The 17,841-nt window shown below is 51.5% G+C and overlaps 3 protein-coding genes and 1 non-coding gene across 6 annotated transcripts in view; 1 reads left to right on the forward strand and 3 right to left on the reverse strand.

The window, feature by feature from the left end:
* Nucleotides 1-8,421, reverse strand: part of PHB2 (prohibitin 2) — a 127,277-nt gene extending 118,856 nt beyond the window's left edge. Inside the window, exons 1-8 of the mRNA XM_081796289.1 lie at nt 8,123-8,421; nt 7,869-7,953; nt 7,479-7,558; nt 6,191-6,375; nt 5,631-5,760; nt 5,429-5,532; nt 4,931-5,008; nt 4,502-4,579 (exon numbers count right to left, since the gene is read on the reverse strand). Coding sequence (XP_081652415.1) covers nt 4,502-4,579; nt 4,931-5,008; nt 5,429-5,532; nt 5,631-5,760; nt 6,191-6,375; nt 7,479-7,558; nt 7,869-7,953; nt 8,123-8,249 — 867 coding nt within the window. The 5' untranslated portion in view covers nt 8,250-8,421. The remainder of the gene's footprint in view (nt 1-4,501; nt 4,580-4,930; nt 5,009-5,428; nt 5,533-5,630; nt 5,761-6,190; nt 6,376-7,478; nt 7,559-7,868; nt 7,954-8,122) is intronic.
* Nucleotides 5,099-5,360, reverse strand: LOC132660505 (small nucleolar RNA U89). The gene has a single exon (XR_009601844.1). It is a non-coding gene; the product is annotated as a small nucleolar RNA U89 (small nucleolar RNA).
* A 177-nt stretch (nt 8,422-8,598) lies between the features above and the next one.
* On the forward strand, nt 8,599-14,278 carry EMG1 (EMG1 N1-specific pseudouridine methyltransferase). 2 transcript variants are annotated; one of them, XM_060658551.3, is made up of 6 exons: nt 8,600-8,797; nt 12,220-12,321; nt 12,431-12,572; nt 12,937-12,995; nt 13,083-13,232; nt 13,899-14,272. In XM_060658551.3, exons 1-6 carry the CDS (start codon nt 8,630-8,632, stop codon nt 14,010-14,012), a joined length of 735 nt encoding a protein of 244 aa, XP_060514534.1. In that variant the 5' UTR covers nt 8,600-8,629; the 3' UTR covers nt 14,013-14,272. The 2 variants fall into 2 exon arrangements, with proteins under 2 accessions (XP_078306262.1, XP_060514534.1); XM_078450136.2 differs by lacking the exon at nt 13,083-13,232 and having other exon boundaries at nt 8,599-8,797; nt 13,899-14,278.
* A 156-nt stretch (nt 14,279-14,434) lies between these two features.
* The window catches only part of LPCAT3 (lysophosphatidylcholine acyltransferase 3), a 39,862-nt gene continuing 36,455 nt past the window's right edge, over nt 14,435-17,841 (reverse strand). Inside the window, exons 7-13 of one of the 2 annotated variants that reach the window (XM_060658534.3) lie at nt 17,658-17,766; nt 16,825-16,911; nt 16,559-16,725; nt 15,585-15,732; nt 15,351-15,509; nt 15,131-15,259; nt 14,435-14,794 (exon numbers count right to left, since the gene is read on the reverse strand). In XM_060658534.3, the coding sequence (XP_060514517.1) occupies nt 15,143-15,259; nt 15,351-15,509; nt 15,585-15,732; nt 16,559-16,725; nt 16,825-16,911; nt 17,658-17,766 (787 nt within the window). In that variant the 3' untranslated portion in view covers nt 14,435-14,794; nt 15,131-15,142. Of the gene's footprint in view, nt 14,845-15,130; nt 15,260-15,350; nt 15,510-15,584; nt 15,733-16,558; nt 16,726-16,824; nt 16,912-17,657; nt 17,767-17,841 lie in introns of both variants that reach the window. The other variant, XM_060658533.3, reaches the window with a different exon arrangement.

Below are 17,841 nucleotides of genomic sequence, written 5' to 3' on the forward strand. Positions count from 1 at the left end.
TTTTGTCCCCTCGGCCTTGCCCTGTGTCCAGGGTGGACTACCAAGGATCCCTTCTTTGTGTTAAGGCTTTATCTTGATTTGAATTAAGGCCCCGCTCCTGGCGAGTTAAGCCTGTGAGGGTCCCGCCCAGGAAGGCCTAGCTCCCTGCTGCAGGAGAGGCCGAGGGGTGGGCTGGCCCCTACTGTCATTCATTAGCATGTGCTTTACTTGAGTGTCCACTGTGTCACAGGCACTGGAGCAGTGCTGAGGGCATGATGTGAACAAGACAATTCCTGTTGGGGAGCTAGGAGACAAGCCCACAAACAGGAAATAAGTACGGACAGGTGTTAAGGATGCAAACAAAGGAGACTGAGAGGAAGCTGGGAGACCAAGGAGAGCTTGGATTGGGCCACACAATAGCTCCTGGAGCCATCGCCCTCCAGGGGGTGGGGGTGGGGTGGAGTGTCACCTGCCGCCTGGGGGGGGGCGGGGAGGACTCTTCTCTCCCGGCAACGCCTAGAGCTGCACAAAAGAAAGGCAGGTCCCACCCCTCTAACCACCCTAGGGCCAACTGCTCCGTAGGCTGGGACTTGCATCCAGGGCATTGAGGTGGGTCCAGGAGCAGCTCTGCCCCAGGGTGCTCGGTCCGTTTCCCAAGGAGCAGCAGGGGCGTTTCTCCCCACGGGATGGCTAGGAGGGCTGAAGGAGAGCAGCTCAGTACTTTCACCAGCAGGGTAGGGTCAGTACTGCTGCTCCTGGCCAGCTCTGGCCTTCTGGCAGGGGTGGGCTCCCCAACTTTAGGGCTGAGGACAGGGAGACACCCTGCTGGGGGGTTGAAGACACCCGTCAACAGGCAGGGATGCCCGGCAGGCGGAGGGCACAACCCAATCCCTGCTGAGCTGACCCCTCGCTGACCTCAGGGGTGTCTGGCCTGGGAGGAAGGGGCTAGCAAGGGCAGGGGTGGCTGTGGGGAGCCCAGAGACATCCCCTCTCTTTCCCCCCCTGGAGACCAGGCTCCCTAGGGGAGGCTGGGGGGCAGAGGAGGCGGGTAGGAGAGAAGGGACCTCTAGGAAAGGGTGGGAGGCCTAGCGGGGTGGCCAGGCCTCAGAGGAGGTGCCTGCGGCTGGCCCTGGGAGGGAAGGGGTTAAGGCGGTGGGGGGGCAGCCTATGGCAGGAGGACACACCTGTGCGCAGGGGCGGCGGGCGGGGCCCAGGTGAGGAGCCTGCGCCGCCAGGCCCTGGAGAAGGAAGGAGGAAGAGTGGAGGCCCGGCGGGCGGGCTCTAGGCCGTTGAATCCTGGGCCTTGACTCCCCTTCCTCTCCCCGGCACTCACTCTGTGGGGGTCAGGCGGCCCCGGTGACAGGTAAAGGCCACTGGGAGAGGGATTCTGGGGCTGGGCCAGGAACCACCGAGTGGGGATGGAGACCGATGAAGCGGTGTGTGTGGGGGGATCAGGGACAAGCTGTGGGGGCGGCTGGGGAAGGGGCTCAGAGGTGAAGAACTGATGGGCAGGGGCCTGCGGAAGACCTACCTGAGTCCCAGTGGATCAGCAACTTAGGGTGGGGCTGGTGGCGGGCTACAGGGCTCACCCGGAAGTGTCCCCAGGGACTCGGGTGGTGGGGGATGGGAGCCAGGGTTCTGCAGCCTCTCCACAGGGAGCCTGGGCGGAGGACTGCCCGACCTGGAGGTGGGCAGGCTGGGCAGGGGCCCCCGTCTTACCCAGCAGTGTTTGGGTGCTGGTTGGGAGTCTCTAATACTGCCGGGTAATGATGGAGGCCCCCGTTCCCGTGTCAGCGACATCTACCGCCTCAGGCCCCCCCAGCCCCCCGCTGGCTGCAACCCCCTCTCCCGAACCTCCCCACACACCGTGGAAGCCCCTTCGTCTTGAGTGAAGTGTGTTGCCAAAGAGGTGGCTCTCCGTTGGCTGGCTGCCCACTGAAGGGACACAATGGCCCGAGCCCCTCCCCCAACCCAGTGTGATTTGTCATCTGGTGGATCCAGAACCCACAGCCGACCTTGAGCTTGGGATCCGCTCACATACTCTCAAGAGACCTCACCTGGACTGCGGCCAGGGTCCCTGTAGCGACTGGTCAGCTCTAGCCTGGAGCTGCATGTCGGCCGGCTCTGGGTCCATCTTCCAGTACAGTGTTGGATGGTCTAATTGTGAAGCTCCTAACACTGTCTGGTAAAGATGGCCCCCGGCCGGTTCCCTCGGCAGTGACCTTCAGGGAGCCCTGAACACCATGGAGGCCTCCTAAGGAACAACCTCTGACCTTTACCCCTCTGGATGGGGGGTATAAATCATTAGAAAAAGGGAACAATGGGGAGGAGACAAAATGGCTGCCTCTAGAGTCCCAGCAGGATTTGGAAGCATACCAGGTACCTCCATTCTCTTCTCCCCTTGGGAAGATGAAAGAAATAAAGTGTGGATAGGAACTTGTGGCCGACTGATTCAGGTCACTTGACCCGTCTTTTGTCTAATTGTTGATTTCATCTTAGGCTCCTAGCTCCCGAGGAGTGGGGCTGACATATCTGGTTCATCTCCTTGTCCCTTTTATGACACTTACCTGCAGAGCAGGGGAAAATAAATCTACTTTTCTTCAATAATCGGGAGAAGCGGAAGATGAACCCGGTCCCTAACCCTGTAAGACTCATCTCCTCCCCAACCACTGCACTCTGTAATTTCTGTACATACTTTGCTCCCACCCCCCACCCCGGTGCTGATGACTCCAGATGTTCCTGGTCTCCCCCCAAAAGACAAGGGATGGGAAACAGGGGCCGATGTGGCATTCAGGCACAGGCAGTGGCTTCATTTCTCTAATGCATGAGCGGCCAAGGCTGTCTTGGGAAGGGGAGGCAGCCCGTGTGGGGACTGAAAATAGGCACTTGCTCTGTTGGGGGCCCAGTGCTGCTGGCATGAAGATCTGACCTCCACAGGTAAAGCCCTGCTCCACAAACAGCTTCGCACAGCTGATGACTGAGAAATTTGAGTATGGGTAGCCCACGGCAAGAACATGATCCACTGGGCTTTTGAATGCATAAGGGACCTCGACAGGCACAAATGGTTTCCCCCACAGCTACATGGAGACTTGTTGCCAAGGAAGCAGCTTGTGTTGGGGTCATCAGATTATTTTGGTCTAGCTCAGCAAAGCCACAGCTGCTCCAGCCTTAAATAAAGGAAATGTTGGTGAATAGATGTTGGCGATGTGGTAGAAGTGGAGGGTGGAGCGAGAAGTGCAGCTGGGCTTCAGGGTCTGAGGACCTGCTGCTCCCAGCTTAGGCCGTTTTGGATTTGACTTAGCGGGGCTTCCACGGGGAAGCAGCAGGTCCCAGGCTCTTCTTAATGCCTCCCTAACTGCCCCGGCCAGAATCTCGGCGCCCCCTGCTGGCAGACGCAGAGAAAGACCTAGGGGAGCATGACACTAACGTGCGCATGCGTGACCCTCCTACCCCAACTCACACACCATGCAAAGACTTAAGCTTAACTAATAAAAATTTATTGAGAATTCCTGGGATGGTGGTTATTGCCTCCCAACCTGGAGGGAGGAACCAACACTGTAGGAAATCACGCAGAAATCACGCTGTCCCAGCACCTCTGGCCAACACAGGGAGGAACAAAGTCATCCCGCCCCGCCCCCCCCCCCCCCCCCCAAAATTGGTCAGGCTTTGTTCATCCAAGAAGGGCTGGGAGGCCAGATGCAGAAGAGACCATCACATGATACTGAGGGGTGGGATGGGGGGGGGGGGGGGTGTGTGTGTGTGCTGGACCCCGAGCTGGCTCCTCAAAAACCAGGGGAGAAACAGACCCACTTCTCTGGTGGCAGAGTTCATGGTCACCAGGCTCACTTCTTAGCCTTGATGAGGCTGTCACTGTGGAAACCAGACAGACGGAAGACATTAGGAAACATAAATGTGACAGGGAGAGCACCTCAGACCACTCCCTCCTTCCTGGGTGAGGGTGTGCATGCGATGAGGGGAGAAAGGTGAGGCCACAGGGGAAGAGGCAGGTACTGGGAGAGGCAAGACCCTATAGAAACAAGGATGAGTCAACAACTTACCTGCCCCTGCGGATACCAGGTCACCAGACGAACGGGAAACACAGAAAGAGAAGAGAAATGCATGTGTGATCCAACAGTTTCAGGCCCCACCAGTTCTAAGCCCACCTTTGCTCCCAAGAAAAAAAGAAAAACATCTGGAAGCCAGGAAGGTCACGCTGAGAAGGGAGACTGATTCCCTTGACCACTACCACTCCTCCCATGCCCTAGAGCAGTGATGGATTTTAGGGCTTTCCGAGTAAGAGGACAGAATATCATTTTTCACTACTCTTCAGTTAGACCAAACCTCACAACTAGAGTGCTTTTTACAAAATAAATCCTATTTGACCTTGTAAGACCAATCTTACGAGAGTCAAGCTCGGGACTGTCAACCACCCCCTTTTCTAACTGTTCACAGAAATGGTGTCTTTCAAGCCACCAGACTCAGGTCCCATGCTCTCTGTGATACCCCTTGTGTAGGTGTCTCACCGGGTAAAACTTTCATCCTGTAGATTCAGGACAAGGTTGTCAGCAGTGAGATAGATACGGTTCTGTGATGTGGCAATCTATAGGGCGGGAAATAAACAGATGCTTGAATTCACGCCTGGACTTTTACCTTGCAAGTCAACAACCACTGATTGAATACGTGTGGGTTAGGAACTCGGTGACAAGTTAAGGCATGGTTTCTGCCCTCAAAGATCCAGAGCAGTGAGCAACAGCGATGTATTAACACCACAACAGAGGCAGAAACAAAAGGTCATGCCTTTTGTTTTCATGGAGAAAAGAGTGTTGGAGAAGCCAGGTTGAGTAGAAACCCCAGTAAGCAGTATTTGAATCCCTTTACGTCAATGTGCTTTCACTTAAAACAATTCCAGACTCATGGCAGCCTTTGGGGGACACTGGGCTCTTGTGCTCACCGTCTTGGAGATGTTCTGGGCTGCCCGGATCTTGCGCAGTTTGATGTAGCCAGGGTTTTTGCTCAGGGCTTCTCCAAGGTGAGCAGGTTGGGGTTAAGGGTTCACACAAGGTCCAGTTTTGGTCTCAACCCACGGCCCCATCCTTCCTACTCCAGCCCTTCTCTGGACTGTCAGATCCAAGGTTGCGCTCAGATAGTTCGTGCCTAGTCCCACTTTGGTCCCCATCTGTGGGCCCCCCTGCAGGCAGCTGCCAGGAACTGGAGGCAGCAGCAGAAATGGAGGCAAGGCCAGCAGTGCTATTGATCTGCCTTACAGTGAGGAGCCAGGCCTCAGGCACCTCTCTAAGATTTCAGACCCCATTCAAAACCTCCATCCCCAGGGAGCCAAGGACAGAGCACAGAGTCGCATTCGCCTTAGTCTCATCAGCCGGCCCATGAGGGAGAAGGGGAAGCAACGTGCTCCAGGGGCTGGGCAGAGACTTCTCTAGCAGAAGGATATCATCCTGGCGGCCTCGGCCTCACCCTCGGCCTGCACAATCTTCTGCCGCTGTTCCTGCTTCGCTTTTTCCACCAAAAACTGGGCTCGCTGGGCCTCCTGCTGAGCTGTGGTGGGAGAGAGCCAAGAGGTCACAGATATGAGGTGTCAGGAACCCCAGCCTACCTCCTGCCTTCTCAGAAACCCTATTCCTCTCATAACTCACCCACTTGCTTGGCTTCCACAGCGGCCGTGTACTCTCGGCTAAAGCTCAGCTCTGTGATGGCCACATCATCTAGGATAAGGCTGAAGTCCTTGGCCCTCTCTGTCAGCTCCCGCCGGATCAACAAGGATACCTGGGGGTCAGGGAGGGGTGGGCGGATTGAAGGGACTGGAGAACTGGAAGGGAAGGGCGTTGCTGTGACTGTCTGAATACCAGATCTCCTGAGAACGGCAGAAAACCACTAAGCCTTTCTTAGTTCCTCACCAGAACATATGAGTTGGAAAGGACTTGGTCCAGTCTTCTCAGGTCACAGGGACTCCTCATCTTCCACTCTCCCCAACATAATCTACACCTCTAGACTTTACCACTGTTTCCTCCCCTGGTTCCTGATGTTGACTGCTACTGAGTGCTGATCTTGACTCTCCTGGTTTCTCAGCGGACATTAGTACAGCTTTAAGTTGAAAAGGGAACCAGGGTCATGACCCTTTTCTAATAAGCTGCCTTTCCTAATATCCACTGCTCAAGGCCTAGGAGGGAAGGTGTGAGATGGTGACAGGTCAGACCTGGGCCCGCTGGGTGATCAGCTGTGAAGCATTGAACTTGGCCACCACACTCTTGAGCACCTCATTAACAATGGACGGCAGCACTCGCTCCTCATAGTCTAGCCCCAGGCGCTGGTACATGCTGGGAAGCTCCATGGCATTGGGTCGAGACAGCACTCGCAGGGAGATATTCACCATCTGCAGGTCTGAGAGTGAGGTCAGCAGTGGGTGGTCCAGGCCATGGGGGTCTCCTCCGGTCTTAGCCAAGAACCCTTCCCCAAGCATTTCCTCCTCCACACACCTCCCTCTACACCTAACGCAGTGCTGTGCGGTTTGGAATTCCCCTGGGGAATGGAGGGTGATCAGGCTGACAGGCCAAATGTATCCTTTCCCGTTGTAAAGTCTTCTCTACTCACAAGCTCTCCACCATTTTGCTTCTGTACTGTGTTCAACTTCTATTGTAGGCTCTCTCATGCTGCATCAGAATCATTTGCATTTTTGGGGTGCCTGGGTGGCTCAGTCGGTTAAGCGTCTGACTCTTGGTTTCGGCTCAGGTCATGATCTCACTGTTCGTGGGGTTGAGCCCTGCGTTTGGCTCTGTGCTTTCACTGCAGAGCCCACTTGGGATTCTCTCTCTCTCTCAAAAAAAAATCATGTTCTTTAAAAAATCATGTGTTCTTTACTAGACTATGGACTTGAGGACAAGGGTTGTGTTTTATGAGTCCTTTATTCGCAGGGCCTACCATTCAGAGAGTGTTAAGCCACTTTCACTAAAAACAGTGTATTACAGGTGAGCTACTTGAATCAGTGCGCATGCCTGTGTGTGTGTGTGTGTGTGTGTACGCGCCCACGCACATGAGAAAGGGCTCTGGGTGATCTCAAAGACAGCTTCTATGTATGGTCTAAAAGGGAACAGGTTCACCCGTGAAAAGTGGGCCAGGTTTCCCCACGACAGGGGAAACTACTGGATAGACTTGGATAGAAACTACTGGAGAGTCAAGCAGTTAAAACAAAACAAGGTCTTAGAATAAGGCTTTGATCTACGCAGTGACTAATACAAAGAACAAACAATGCCCTCACTGAACTTACAGTAGTGGGGAGGACAGCTGATAGATATGGGCAAACACACAGGGTGTCCAAATCATACTGCTTTAACCTCAGAAGCAGGTCCTTTTATTATAGCTGTTTTGCAGAAGAGGAAACCAAGACCCAAGGGATGTGACACTATCCTCCTCCCCTAGGATCTGCCAGGCTTCCTTGCTTGCTTTATGGAGCCATCTGGCAGGGACTCCCAGGTGCCCAGACCTACCTTTGGAGCCTGTGGGGGAGGAAATTTTTCGGGGTCTGGCCCGAATGTCATAGATGATGGGGTACTGGAACCAGGGGATCCTGCAGGGGAGGGAACAGGGATAGGTATCAGGGGACTGCAGTTTCACTAGTTTCTCCAGGTGTTCCCTCACCACGCGTTTCTTGGCCTGCTCCACCTCTTAATGACCATGGGCAATGAGAAATTCTCTCCTCCCTCTGGAGAACAGTTTATGTGCCCCCGAGTTTTGGGCAGCACCCACTGCTCCAGCAGAAGGAGGGAGGGGGCAGTAAAAGAGCAGCTCTGAATCCTTCGAAAGCCCTACTACAATCATTGGTGGGTTGGCGTTCAAGGGTGAAGGGGTCAGGGTCAGTCCGCTCTGCCCGCCATTACCTGAAGTGAAGGCCCTCGGCCAGAATGGTGTCCTGCTGCACGCCACCGATCCGATTAAAGAAAATGGCTCTGTGCCCGCCTTCCACTGTGGGGAGAGGGGTGGGGATCAGGCCAAAACGCTGCTGAGAGTACGTTACTAACCTCTCGGGGAGGCGGGCGGGGTGAGGGTCTGGGTGAGGGCGGGGACCCAGAGGGACAGGGCAGAGGTCTAGCGGGGGTGGGGGGAGTCCGGAGAGCGGGCAGAGGTTGCTCACCGGTGAACACAGATTCGCGGACGCCGTAGGCCACGGCGCCGGCCCCCAGCAGCAGCTTCAGCGCCGTGCCCATGCCCCGTGGCCCGGAGGGCAGCCGCCCCGCTAAGTCCTTCAAGTTCTGGGCCATGTCCGATCCTATGGCCGGCGGCACCAGAGGTCAGGAGCAGGTGCCGGCCCGCTTCTACCCTGCTCCAGTTTAGAGATCGCACCCCTTCACACGAGGGTCCGGGGCCCGCGGCGCTTGCGGGAGAAAGGGCACCGGAAGTGCGCTCCCTTCTAAACCCTCCCCAGGGCCGAGGACCCGAACTTCGCGCACAGAAATTACGCAGCCGGAACTTCCAGCCCCTTTCTGGAACCCTGCCCTTCCAGAGAGGCTTCGGTAGCGCCAGACTGCAAGCCATCGCCATTTCCAAGTGCCCACTTTCAAAATGGCAGCCGGAAGGATGTTTGAGATTGGGCAAGCGCGAAGTTTAAGGGCGTTATCGCAATTTCCGGTCCGGTTGCAAGATGGCTGCGCCCAGTGGCGGATTCCAACCTCGTGAGAGGCGCGTTGGAGAGCAGGAAGAGGGCTGGGATGCGGTGGCTCCCAAGCGGCCCCGACTCGGGGCGGGAAACAAGATCGGAGGGCGAAGGCTCATTGTGGTGCTGGAAGGGGCCAGTCTGGAGACAGTCAAGGTAGTTTGGGACAAGGAAGTGGAGAATTAGCAGATCGATAGGATGGGACCCCGGGGCGGGGGGGGGGGGGGGGGGGGGAGGTGAGGGTGAGAGGCTCAAAGTGGATGGAGAGGCAGAGAGAGTGAAACATGCTTTTGGAGGAAGAATAGCCTAGTTGACTGTCTTTTGGTTAAACACCTGGGTTGGCGTTACTCGTTTTCTTCTGCTCTTCGTGAATCTCATTGCAGCTGTCACATCCCGACTTCAATTGATTTACCGGGATTCTGTGGTAAAAAGTTATCTAAAGGGAGGGTAGGGAAGGGTAGACATCTCCATTGCGTCATCCCTAGGTGTCTTTTGTCACCTTCCTTTATAGTACTGTCCACTTTGAAACGCTGGATCAATTATCATTTAATACTTTTACATCCTTATTTTTACCTGTCATCCAGCCCTCTTCCCGAATATTCCAGCAATTGTGTATCTTAAAACTGCAGTGTTCTCACCCTTTCTTGTTTCTCTTACCTTTAGGGCTAAACTTGTCGAATGAGGAGGCCCAGAAGAAACAGCACTGGTTTCTAAGTCAGACCTGGGTTTTAAACTTGTTTTTCATACTTATTTTAAGTGTGTGATCTTGAGAAAACAACTTTGTCCTTAGTTTGTAAAGTGGAGGTTAATACTTTGAAAGTGCTTTAAAAGTAATATTTTGATAGTAATGTGATTCTTTTCCATTTTTACTTCCTCAATCTTTGTGTTACTTTATTAAGCTTGCAGTCTAGAAAGTCTTTTTTTTTTTTTTCCCATTTTTCTTAGGTAATTGATATTTCCAACTTAATTACAGGATCTTATATTTATGTCTCAGTTAATTGCTTGCCGTCTTTCCAGCCTATTAATTCTGAATCTCCCTTAACCACTTGTTTCTTCATATGTCCCATGGGGATGATAGTACGGACCTTATTGGGTTGAGGGGATGAAGGGAGGTAATATCAGCAAAGGGTTTAGAATGATACCTGTCACTTGGAATAAATTATTGCCATTGTTATTCCAGGTTCCTCATCAAGAAGTTGAAAAGGTCATGGTCAAATTAAAATTCTTAGAGCATGCTGGTGGAATGTAGGTCAGATTGTCATTAATGGTACTCCAGGGATGATTGAATTCATAGCTGGTTGAAATTTTATGTACTGTTATCTTTTGCCTTCCTTGTGCTGGTCCTTCTTGTTCTGCTAGCCTCATGGAGCCTGCTCTCTCCTATTTATTCCTTAGACTCCAGACTTGTTGGCCTTTGTTAAGGTCTTTGAAAGCACTAAGTTCTCTGATATTTTAAGGCCGTTGCACATAATGTTCTCTAACGGAAGCTTCCTTTACTTAGCTCTTTATTAATTCCTGTTTGACAGTTCATGCAACAATTACTGAGTATGATGCTGTTCATTTTTCAATTATTAGTTAAAATGTTATTTCTTCATAGGAGTGACTCCCTTCTTGGTATAAATCAGGCCCTCCTGTTAATAATCCTTTAACGAACCATTTATTTTTCTTTCATAATGTTGATCACAATTTGGTTGTGGTTTCATGTGGTGGTTTACTGTTTGTCTCTTCCACTAGAAGGCTTCCGGTTCTAAAATCTTATAGCTCTGATACCTGTTACAGAAAATGAATACACATAGTACTCATTCTCTGATTATTCTAATTAGTTGTTTTCAAGCTTATTAACCACAACCCGCAATAAAAAAGTTACATTGTGAGCCAGTACACACACACACGCACACACAAACACATGCAACTATCTGATACCAAAAGCTTCATAAACTACTACTTACCATGACTACATGTAAAGTACTCTTTTCTATTTTATTAAAATAATAAAACTCCTGGTTATAACTTACTAATGGGTAGAAACTGGATTGTTCTATTCAAGAGGTTCTTTTTTTCAATAACTAAGAGTGTCCCACAGAGTTGGTTCTTTCCCTATGCTTACTCTCTGACATTTTTGTTATTTCAGTTAATCAGTTTCAAATCTACATGCCTCTTCCCCCAAGCTTTGTGGAGTTATGTATCCTTTTTTTTTTTTTTTTTAAAGTGTTTATTCCTGACAGAGAGAGTGTGAACAGGGGAGTGGCAGAGAGAGGGAGACACAGAATCTGAAGCAGGCTCCAGGCCCTGAGCTGTCAGCACAGAGCCGGAAGTGGCGCTCAAACTCACAAACTGTGAGATCATGACCTGAGCTGAAGTCGGACGGCTTAACCGACTGAGCCACCCAGGTGCCCCTGGAGTTATGTATCTTAAGTTGTTGCCAGACATACGAATGTTCTATTGATACATAAAAACACAGCCTCTCAAATCCTGTATTTGTATATTTAGTGGTGTGGTTTTGGACTTTTTACTGACCACTTTATTGCTCCTTAGGACCCCAAATTGCAATCTGCAATTCTTTCTTTTAGCTGCTATAGGTTTTAGCCAGATCTTTAGTATCACACATGTACTTAGTGTCTCTTCTAGTATACACTGAGTTACCAGAATAATATTCCTCATTCACTCAGTGCCCTGTTATTCCACAATTATTTCTGGCTTTGTGCTCGATACTTGAGGAACCTTGCAGTTTACAAAGCAGTCATATTTAATCACTGTTCTTCAGTGTTTCAGTTCTACTTTTTCCGCATGCGTTTTCCTTCTTCACATTTCTGCTTTTCCTTTATTCCAGCTGTACCTTTGCTCAGACCAGTCTTAACACTGGCACCAACCCTCTTCTGTTTTACTTTTGAAAGTATTCCTTGCTGAAGTCGCCTCCCGCATCATTAGAATTTTCACACTTTTCTCCATCCTCGCCAATACTTATTTCTTGTCTTTTTTGGATACTAGCCATTCTGGCTGGTGAGGTGATACCTCGTTGTGCTTTTGATTTGCATTTCCCTGATAAGTGAGGTTGAGCATCTTTTCATTTGTCTGTTGGTCATCTGGGTGTCTTCCTTAGAAAAATGTCTGTTCAGGTCCTCTGCCCATTTTTTAATCAGATTGTTTTTTTTGGTATTGCAGAAGTTCTCTGTATTGGTTAATTTGGATATTAACCCCTTATCAGATATATCATTTGCAAATACCTTCTTTCCCATTCAGTAGGTTGCCTTTTTGTTTTGTGGATGGGTTTCCTTTGCTGTGCGGGAGTTTAGATCATGTGAAATCACAGGCTGTGTCCTTTTGTCATCCAAGATCATTTACAGGGGTAGGGGAGAAAGGGTCAGTGGCCACCCAGTAAACCCCTGAAAGGCTTGCTGGGCCCCACCCCCCATTTCTGATTCAGAAGATCTGGAGTAGACTGAGAATTTGACTAACAAGTTTCTAGATGATGATTATGATGCTGCTGCTGCTGCTTTGGGGACTGACCACACTTTGAGAACCACTAGTCTAGGTAAAAGAAGCTTATGTTGCTGTCTGTCATGTTCCCTGTTCTTTAGGTAGGGAAGACCTATGAGTTACTCAACTGTGACAAGCACAAGTCTGTGCTGTTGAAGAATGGACGGGACCCTGGGGAAGTGAGACCAGACATAGCTCACCAGGTAACTCCAGGGACAGAGCTCACGACCCCAAGCCTTTGTACAGAAGGTCGGGCAGCTGCGTGCTGCTTCTCTTCGCTTGAAACTATGCCTTGGTTTCTGCGTCCCCCAGAGTTTACTGATGCTGATGGACAGTCCCCTGAACCGAGCTGGCTTGCTGCAGGTTTATATCCACACACAGAAGAATGTGCTGATTGAAGTGAACCCCCAGACTCGAATTCCTAGAACCTTTGACCGCTTTTGTGGCCTCATGGGTGAGATCTCTAGGAGTTAAGGTTCAGAACGAACTTGGCAGTAGTGAAGAAGGGAGAAAGAGAAAAGATAAATGAAATGTGAGCTTTGTAAATAGGAGGAGTGGGGTGCATGTTTGATACCAGAACAAGGACTCATCTTCCCAGGGGCTGGGGTAAAACCTGCATGGGTTCCTGGCCGAGTGAACTCATTGCCATCCAACTAGTCGTATGCTTGACAACTGCTCGTTCGTAGCATTTTAGGACCATAGTGTGGATGTAAAGGACACACGGAGCCCACTTTACCTGTGGGTTTTTCTGGTTAGATTTCTGGGCAGAAGAAATGGGGTCACCACCTAGCTCTGAACTCTTTTCTCCCCACCCTCAGTTCAGCTTTTACACAAACTCAGTGTTCGAGCAGCTGATGGCCCCCAGAAGCTCTTGAAGGTGAGATACTGGCACCTACTGGTTGGAGGCGGGGTTCTGAGATTGTTTCTGGGGCTGATTTTTCTTTTTTTCCCTTGTTCTCTTTAGGTAATTAAGAATCCAGTGTCAGATCACTTCCCAGTTGGATGTATGAAGATTGGCACATCTTTTTCCATTCCAGTTGTCAGTGATGTACGAGACTTGGTGCCTAGCAGTGACCCTATTGTTTTTGTGGTGGGGGCCTTTGCCCATGGCCAGGTAAGGCCTGGGCTCAACTCTTGGGTTCTTCATAGAGCTGAGGCTTAGTATAGAATTCTGAGAACAGCTGGCATTTTGATGACCTTGGGAGACAGAGGGCGAGAACAAAGCCAGAAGACAAACAGGGCCTCTACGACCTGCACGCCCCCGCCCCCCCAACTGTATCTTTTGAGGACTGCTGGTGTATTTGTGACAGTGAGAGTCAAGGCCTTCTTCATCCTTTGTACAACTTGAACAGCACTGGAGGGGCGCCTCAGTGGCTCAGTCAGTTAAGCGTCTGACTTCAGCTCGGCGGGTCATGATCTTATGATTCATGGGTTCAAGCCCTATGTTGGGCTCCACACTATCAGTGCAGAGCCTGCTTGGGATTCTTTCTCTCCCCCTCCCACCCTTCCCCCACACGCACTATCACTCGCTCTCTCTCTCTCAAAAACAAGTAAATCTTTAAAAAAGTAGCACCATAAAGATCGGCTGGCTCAGTGAGTAGAGCTTGCTGCTCTTGATCTCAGGGTTGTGAGTTTGAGCCCCATGCTAGGTGTAGACATTACTTAAAAATAAAATCTAGAAAGAAACCCAGCACTGTGAAATACTAGCTCAGCCCTGTTTTCCCTTCCCCAAAGACGGGCTGAACTTGTTACAGAGTGACAGAACTGTCTCTCTCCTTAGGTCAACGTGGAGTATACGGAGAAGATGGTGTCTATCAGCAACTACCCCCTGTCTGCAGCCCTCACCTGTGCAAAACTGACCACAGCCTTTGAAGAAGTATGGGGGGTCATCTGACAATAGCACCTTGTTCTGAAACAGAGACTGTTGCCATTATATCCCTTGGCCCTGCTTTCCTCCCGCTGCTCGGAGAGTGGACCTTCCTGCACCGGGACTGTGGGGGGTTTGGGGAAGCTGAGGCTGTACATTTGCTATTTGTTTAGCCTATAAATACTGTTTATCCTATAAATATCTGGTAGTTCTTTGGTGATTCCTAAAATTAGCAGGATCTTAATGGTGGAAAAAAGTCTTAATGGTTGTTCTTCTCAGACTCCAGGAAAAGATGTGAGGTCACAGCGTTTGCAAGTTTGGTCTCAGGCTTTGTGGTTAGGCCTTGACTCCCACCTTCTGGGCGGTAAAGGAGAGACCCCTGCTGAATTTTCAGCTATGTGGCAAGCACGGAGAACGGTCTGTAAGGAAGCAGCCAGGAATGCCAGCAGTGAAAAACTGAACAAAGAGAAGTGATTTTATCTGGTACAGTTCCAAGGTAGAAAAAGTGGAGCAGGTGGGGCCTTGTACCCCACCCCGCCCCCCCATGGGGGGGGTGGTGGTAGCGGCACATATACAATCATAGTAAATTGGCAGGAGAAAAACACAACAGATTCCTGGCTAGAGGGGGAGAGATAAGGCAACGTGCATGGGGGAGCCCAGAGGGGAGACACGGGCCCTCTACTCCTCCCACGAGAGTTTCCCCTTTGGCCCCAGATGAAGACTTGGCTGGCAGCAGAGGCACGGCTAGGAGTATCATGTCTTCCCACTCCCTGGTTTCCATGTTCTCTGTGCTCTGAGGCGAAGGAGGGCTGTGGAAAGGGAGACAAGTGGTTTCTGCACCAGCCCGGCGCTAGGCCACCTGCAAGAGAAGAGTTTTGATTGGCGGGCTGGTCGGAGTTATTCCTTCCAGTCTCTGGTCTACAGAGACCAGACTCTGGGGGCCCAAGTTTGCCGTGATCGTATAGTACTCTGTGTTGTGGGGGCCCAAGTTAGAGTGGTCAGTGCCCCACACTTGTTTTCCCAGGAGCCAGGCTACCTTCAGAGTCACTCCAGGTTTCAGTACCGTCTCCCTGCCATCCGCCCCCAATCTATTGCTCTCGTCTATAACTTGCTGGTTCAGCTTAGCTACAGGGATGGTCACTTACCAGGGAAATCGATTATTTCTCTTTCTTTAACTTTTCTTTCCTTGGCACCATTACTTTGTGAACATAAGGCAATATGAAGAGTAGGCTCAAGAAGAAGACGTGACCAAGAAAATAGATGGATTTATACACCTGTGGGGAGATACCGGCCATTGAGTGAGAGACAGAGCAAGGACCGTCCTCACGGCCTGCGGTTTTAGCGATTTCCGCCCCCTCCGCTTACCTTAAACCACTTGTCCCACGTGAAGAGGCAGAAGGCAGTCATTGAGTAACCCATGAAGAGCCAGTGGATGGTCTGCTGCACCAAGTAGTAGAAGGGTTGTAGGATGGTAATGGAAGCCAGGTTGCTCAGGGTTGGGCTCTCCTGAATTAGCCTGGCAGCCTGGGGAGCGAGGGGAGAGGTCGTGAGTGTCTCACTCGTCGTCGTCCCTGTTCACCCGGCACCCCTCAGGCCTACCTTTCTCTCCACGACGACAATGAGGAATTCCATCTGGAAGCAGACCAGGTATCCCGAGTGGAGGCCGTGCCAGAGGGCCAAGAAGAGCAGCGACAGTCCCTGGGACAGTTCTTTATTTCCAAGGAACTTGAGCCGTTTGAAGACGTAACTAGAGAAAAGGGTGGGTGGGGATGGGCCTCAGAGCAGTGCCTGCTGCCATGCTGGTGGCTCCTGCTCTGGGTGGTCTGGGGTGAGGGAGGCGGTGCCATCAGACTAGCTTTAGAAATGAAAGGCAGGGGCACCTGAGTGGCTCAGTCGGTTAAGTGACCGACTCTTGGTTTCGGCTCAGGTCGTGATCTCACGGTTTCGTGGGTTCAAGCCCCGCATTGGGCTCTGCACGGCCAGTGCAGAGCCTGCTTGGGAGTCTCCTCTGCCCCCGCTGCCTCAGTCTCTGCCCCTCCCCCACTCTCACGGTCTGTCTCTCTCAAAATAAATGAATAAACTTTAAAAAAAATTAAAAAAAGAAATGAAAGGCAGTGGAGTCGATGACTCTGTTCAGAGACAGCAAACAGACCTCACGCTTAGCTGGGTGAGCTTGGGTGAGCCACTTAGTACAAGATGACTGAGTGTCTGCTGAGCGCCCGGTGCCTAAGCTGCAGTGCTGAACAGGGCAGACCGGTTCTCGTGCCGCTCAACAATTGTGCGTTGGTGGGGACAAATAAAGACGTTTGTAAACGGCAAAGGGGAACATGAAACCAGGGCGGAACTGGGATTAAAATTCAAGGCACCTCTCGGTCTTGCTTGTGCCTTGCGAATGTGACCCGAGTGGTTTTCGGGGGGCCGGGAGTGGAGACGGAAGTCAGTATGTGGTGGGTGGGTGCGAGAACAATGAGGTTCTACCCAGATTGGGAAAAGATGGATCGCGCATCCGTGCGCTCAAATCTGGGAAAGTGGTGGAAGAAGCTAGGGTCCGGACCCCCGTTCCAGCCGCTTACCGGGCCACCCAGGCATTGGTGTTGATGTTGAAAGAGGCGATGGTGCCGGTGAATCGGGGGGTCGTTTCAAAGAGCCACACCTTCATGTTGGCACAGGCGTCCCACTTTGCCTTTCTGTGTTCGTCAAAGTCATTGAAGCCCAGCCCTGTCAAAATGCACACTCCTTCCTGAGGGAGGGAGCATTCCGTTAGCATTCCTGCTCCTCTCCTCCCCACCGCGCCCCACAGCTTGTTGGAATATGACCCCGGCTCATCTTTCCTACTTACTGTGACCAGCCAACAGGTGACGTACTTGTACAGCACGAACTTGCCCCAGAGCAGCATGTACATGCAGCGGAACCAGAAATCGTGGTTCTTGAGGAAGGAACACACAGGCATTAGGGATACTCCCCGGGCAAGGCCAAATGCCCTTCATGTTCTTCCCTTCCAAACTTGAGGCTGACTACTTCATGTCCACCTGACGGTCCGCTTCGCTGCCCTTCTAGTAGGCTAAGAGGAATACGCAGGGAGCCCAGTGAACATCCATTCACCTTTTTCTTTGAAGAGTCCCAGAAACAGCATTGTCCCTAAACTCCTCTAACGCACTGAGCATTCAGGACACGGAGCACCGAGGGACTTTTATATATCCATGGTCAATGTTAGTTTAAGGAGATAAACCTACCCAGAGTGCGTAGGGAGCTGCTGCAAGCCTTTCAGCTGGGCAGGAGCAAAAGCCAGCACTTCCCCCTCCCTTGGTTTTTGAATTCCCTAGAAGCCCCCAATCTATCAAGAGAAGAAAACAGGCTGGAGAGGACCAAAAGCTGCTCTGCTCCAAGGAGTCACTTGGCTGTAATAAATCAGGCTAAGAGCTGCTCCCGAGGGAGGTAAGGGGTGCTAACAGTGCACCTGGCACAGCCCTGTGCCCGCGGAGGTCGTTCAGTGCTGGCTGATGAACATGTCGCGGCCCGGCTGGCATTGACACCAACTCTCACAGATCTAGAGCGAAACCAACATGCATTTGTAGATGGTGTTACCCGCTTCTTGGCTATCTACAGGGATCCTTGCCTGTCCATTTCTACCTCTGATGCAGTCACACTGCTGCTCCATTAGTAAGCACTCACTTCGTAGTCTTCAGTGAGGAGATAGTCTTCTGTGATGTGGGGGCTAAGCAGAGTGTAGCCCACTAGGTAGACAAGGCCCAGACTCAGGCGCTTGAGAGCAGGTATGGTGCTGGAAAGGAACAAGCAAGGTCACAACGGACAGAGGCTATTCCCTTCGCCCTCTGACCTTAAATTACGGAGAGAG

The sequence above is a fragment of the Panthera onca genome, chromosome B4 (genome assembly GCF_046562875.1).
Source record: "Panthera onca isolate mPanOnc1 chromosome B4, mPanOnc1 haplotype 2, whole genome shotgun sequence".
NCBI classification, from domain to species: Eukaryota; Metazoa; Chordata; class Mammalia; order Carnivora; family Felidae; genus Panthera; species Panthera onca.

Bases quoted from the DNA above. Each gene is read 5' to 3' on its own strand.
- EMG1 (XM_060658551.3), top strand. From the start codon at position 8,630: ATGGCTGCGCCCAGTGGCGGATTCCAACCTCGTGAGAGGCGCGTTGGA. The intron at 12,322-12,430 runs GTAACTCCAGGG...TGCGTCCCCCAG, and splicing joins GACCAGACATAGCTCACCAG to AGTTTACTGATGCTGATGGA. The intron at 13,233-13,898 runs GTAAGGCCTGGG...CTCTCTCCTTAG, and splicing joins GGGCCTTTGCCCATGGCCAG to GTCAACGTGGAGTATACGGA.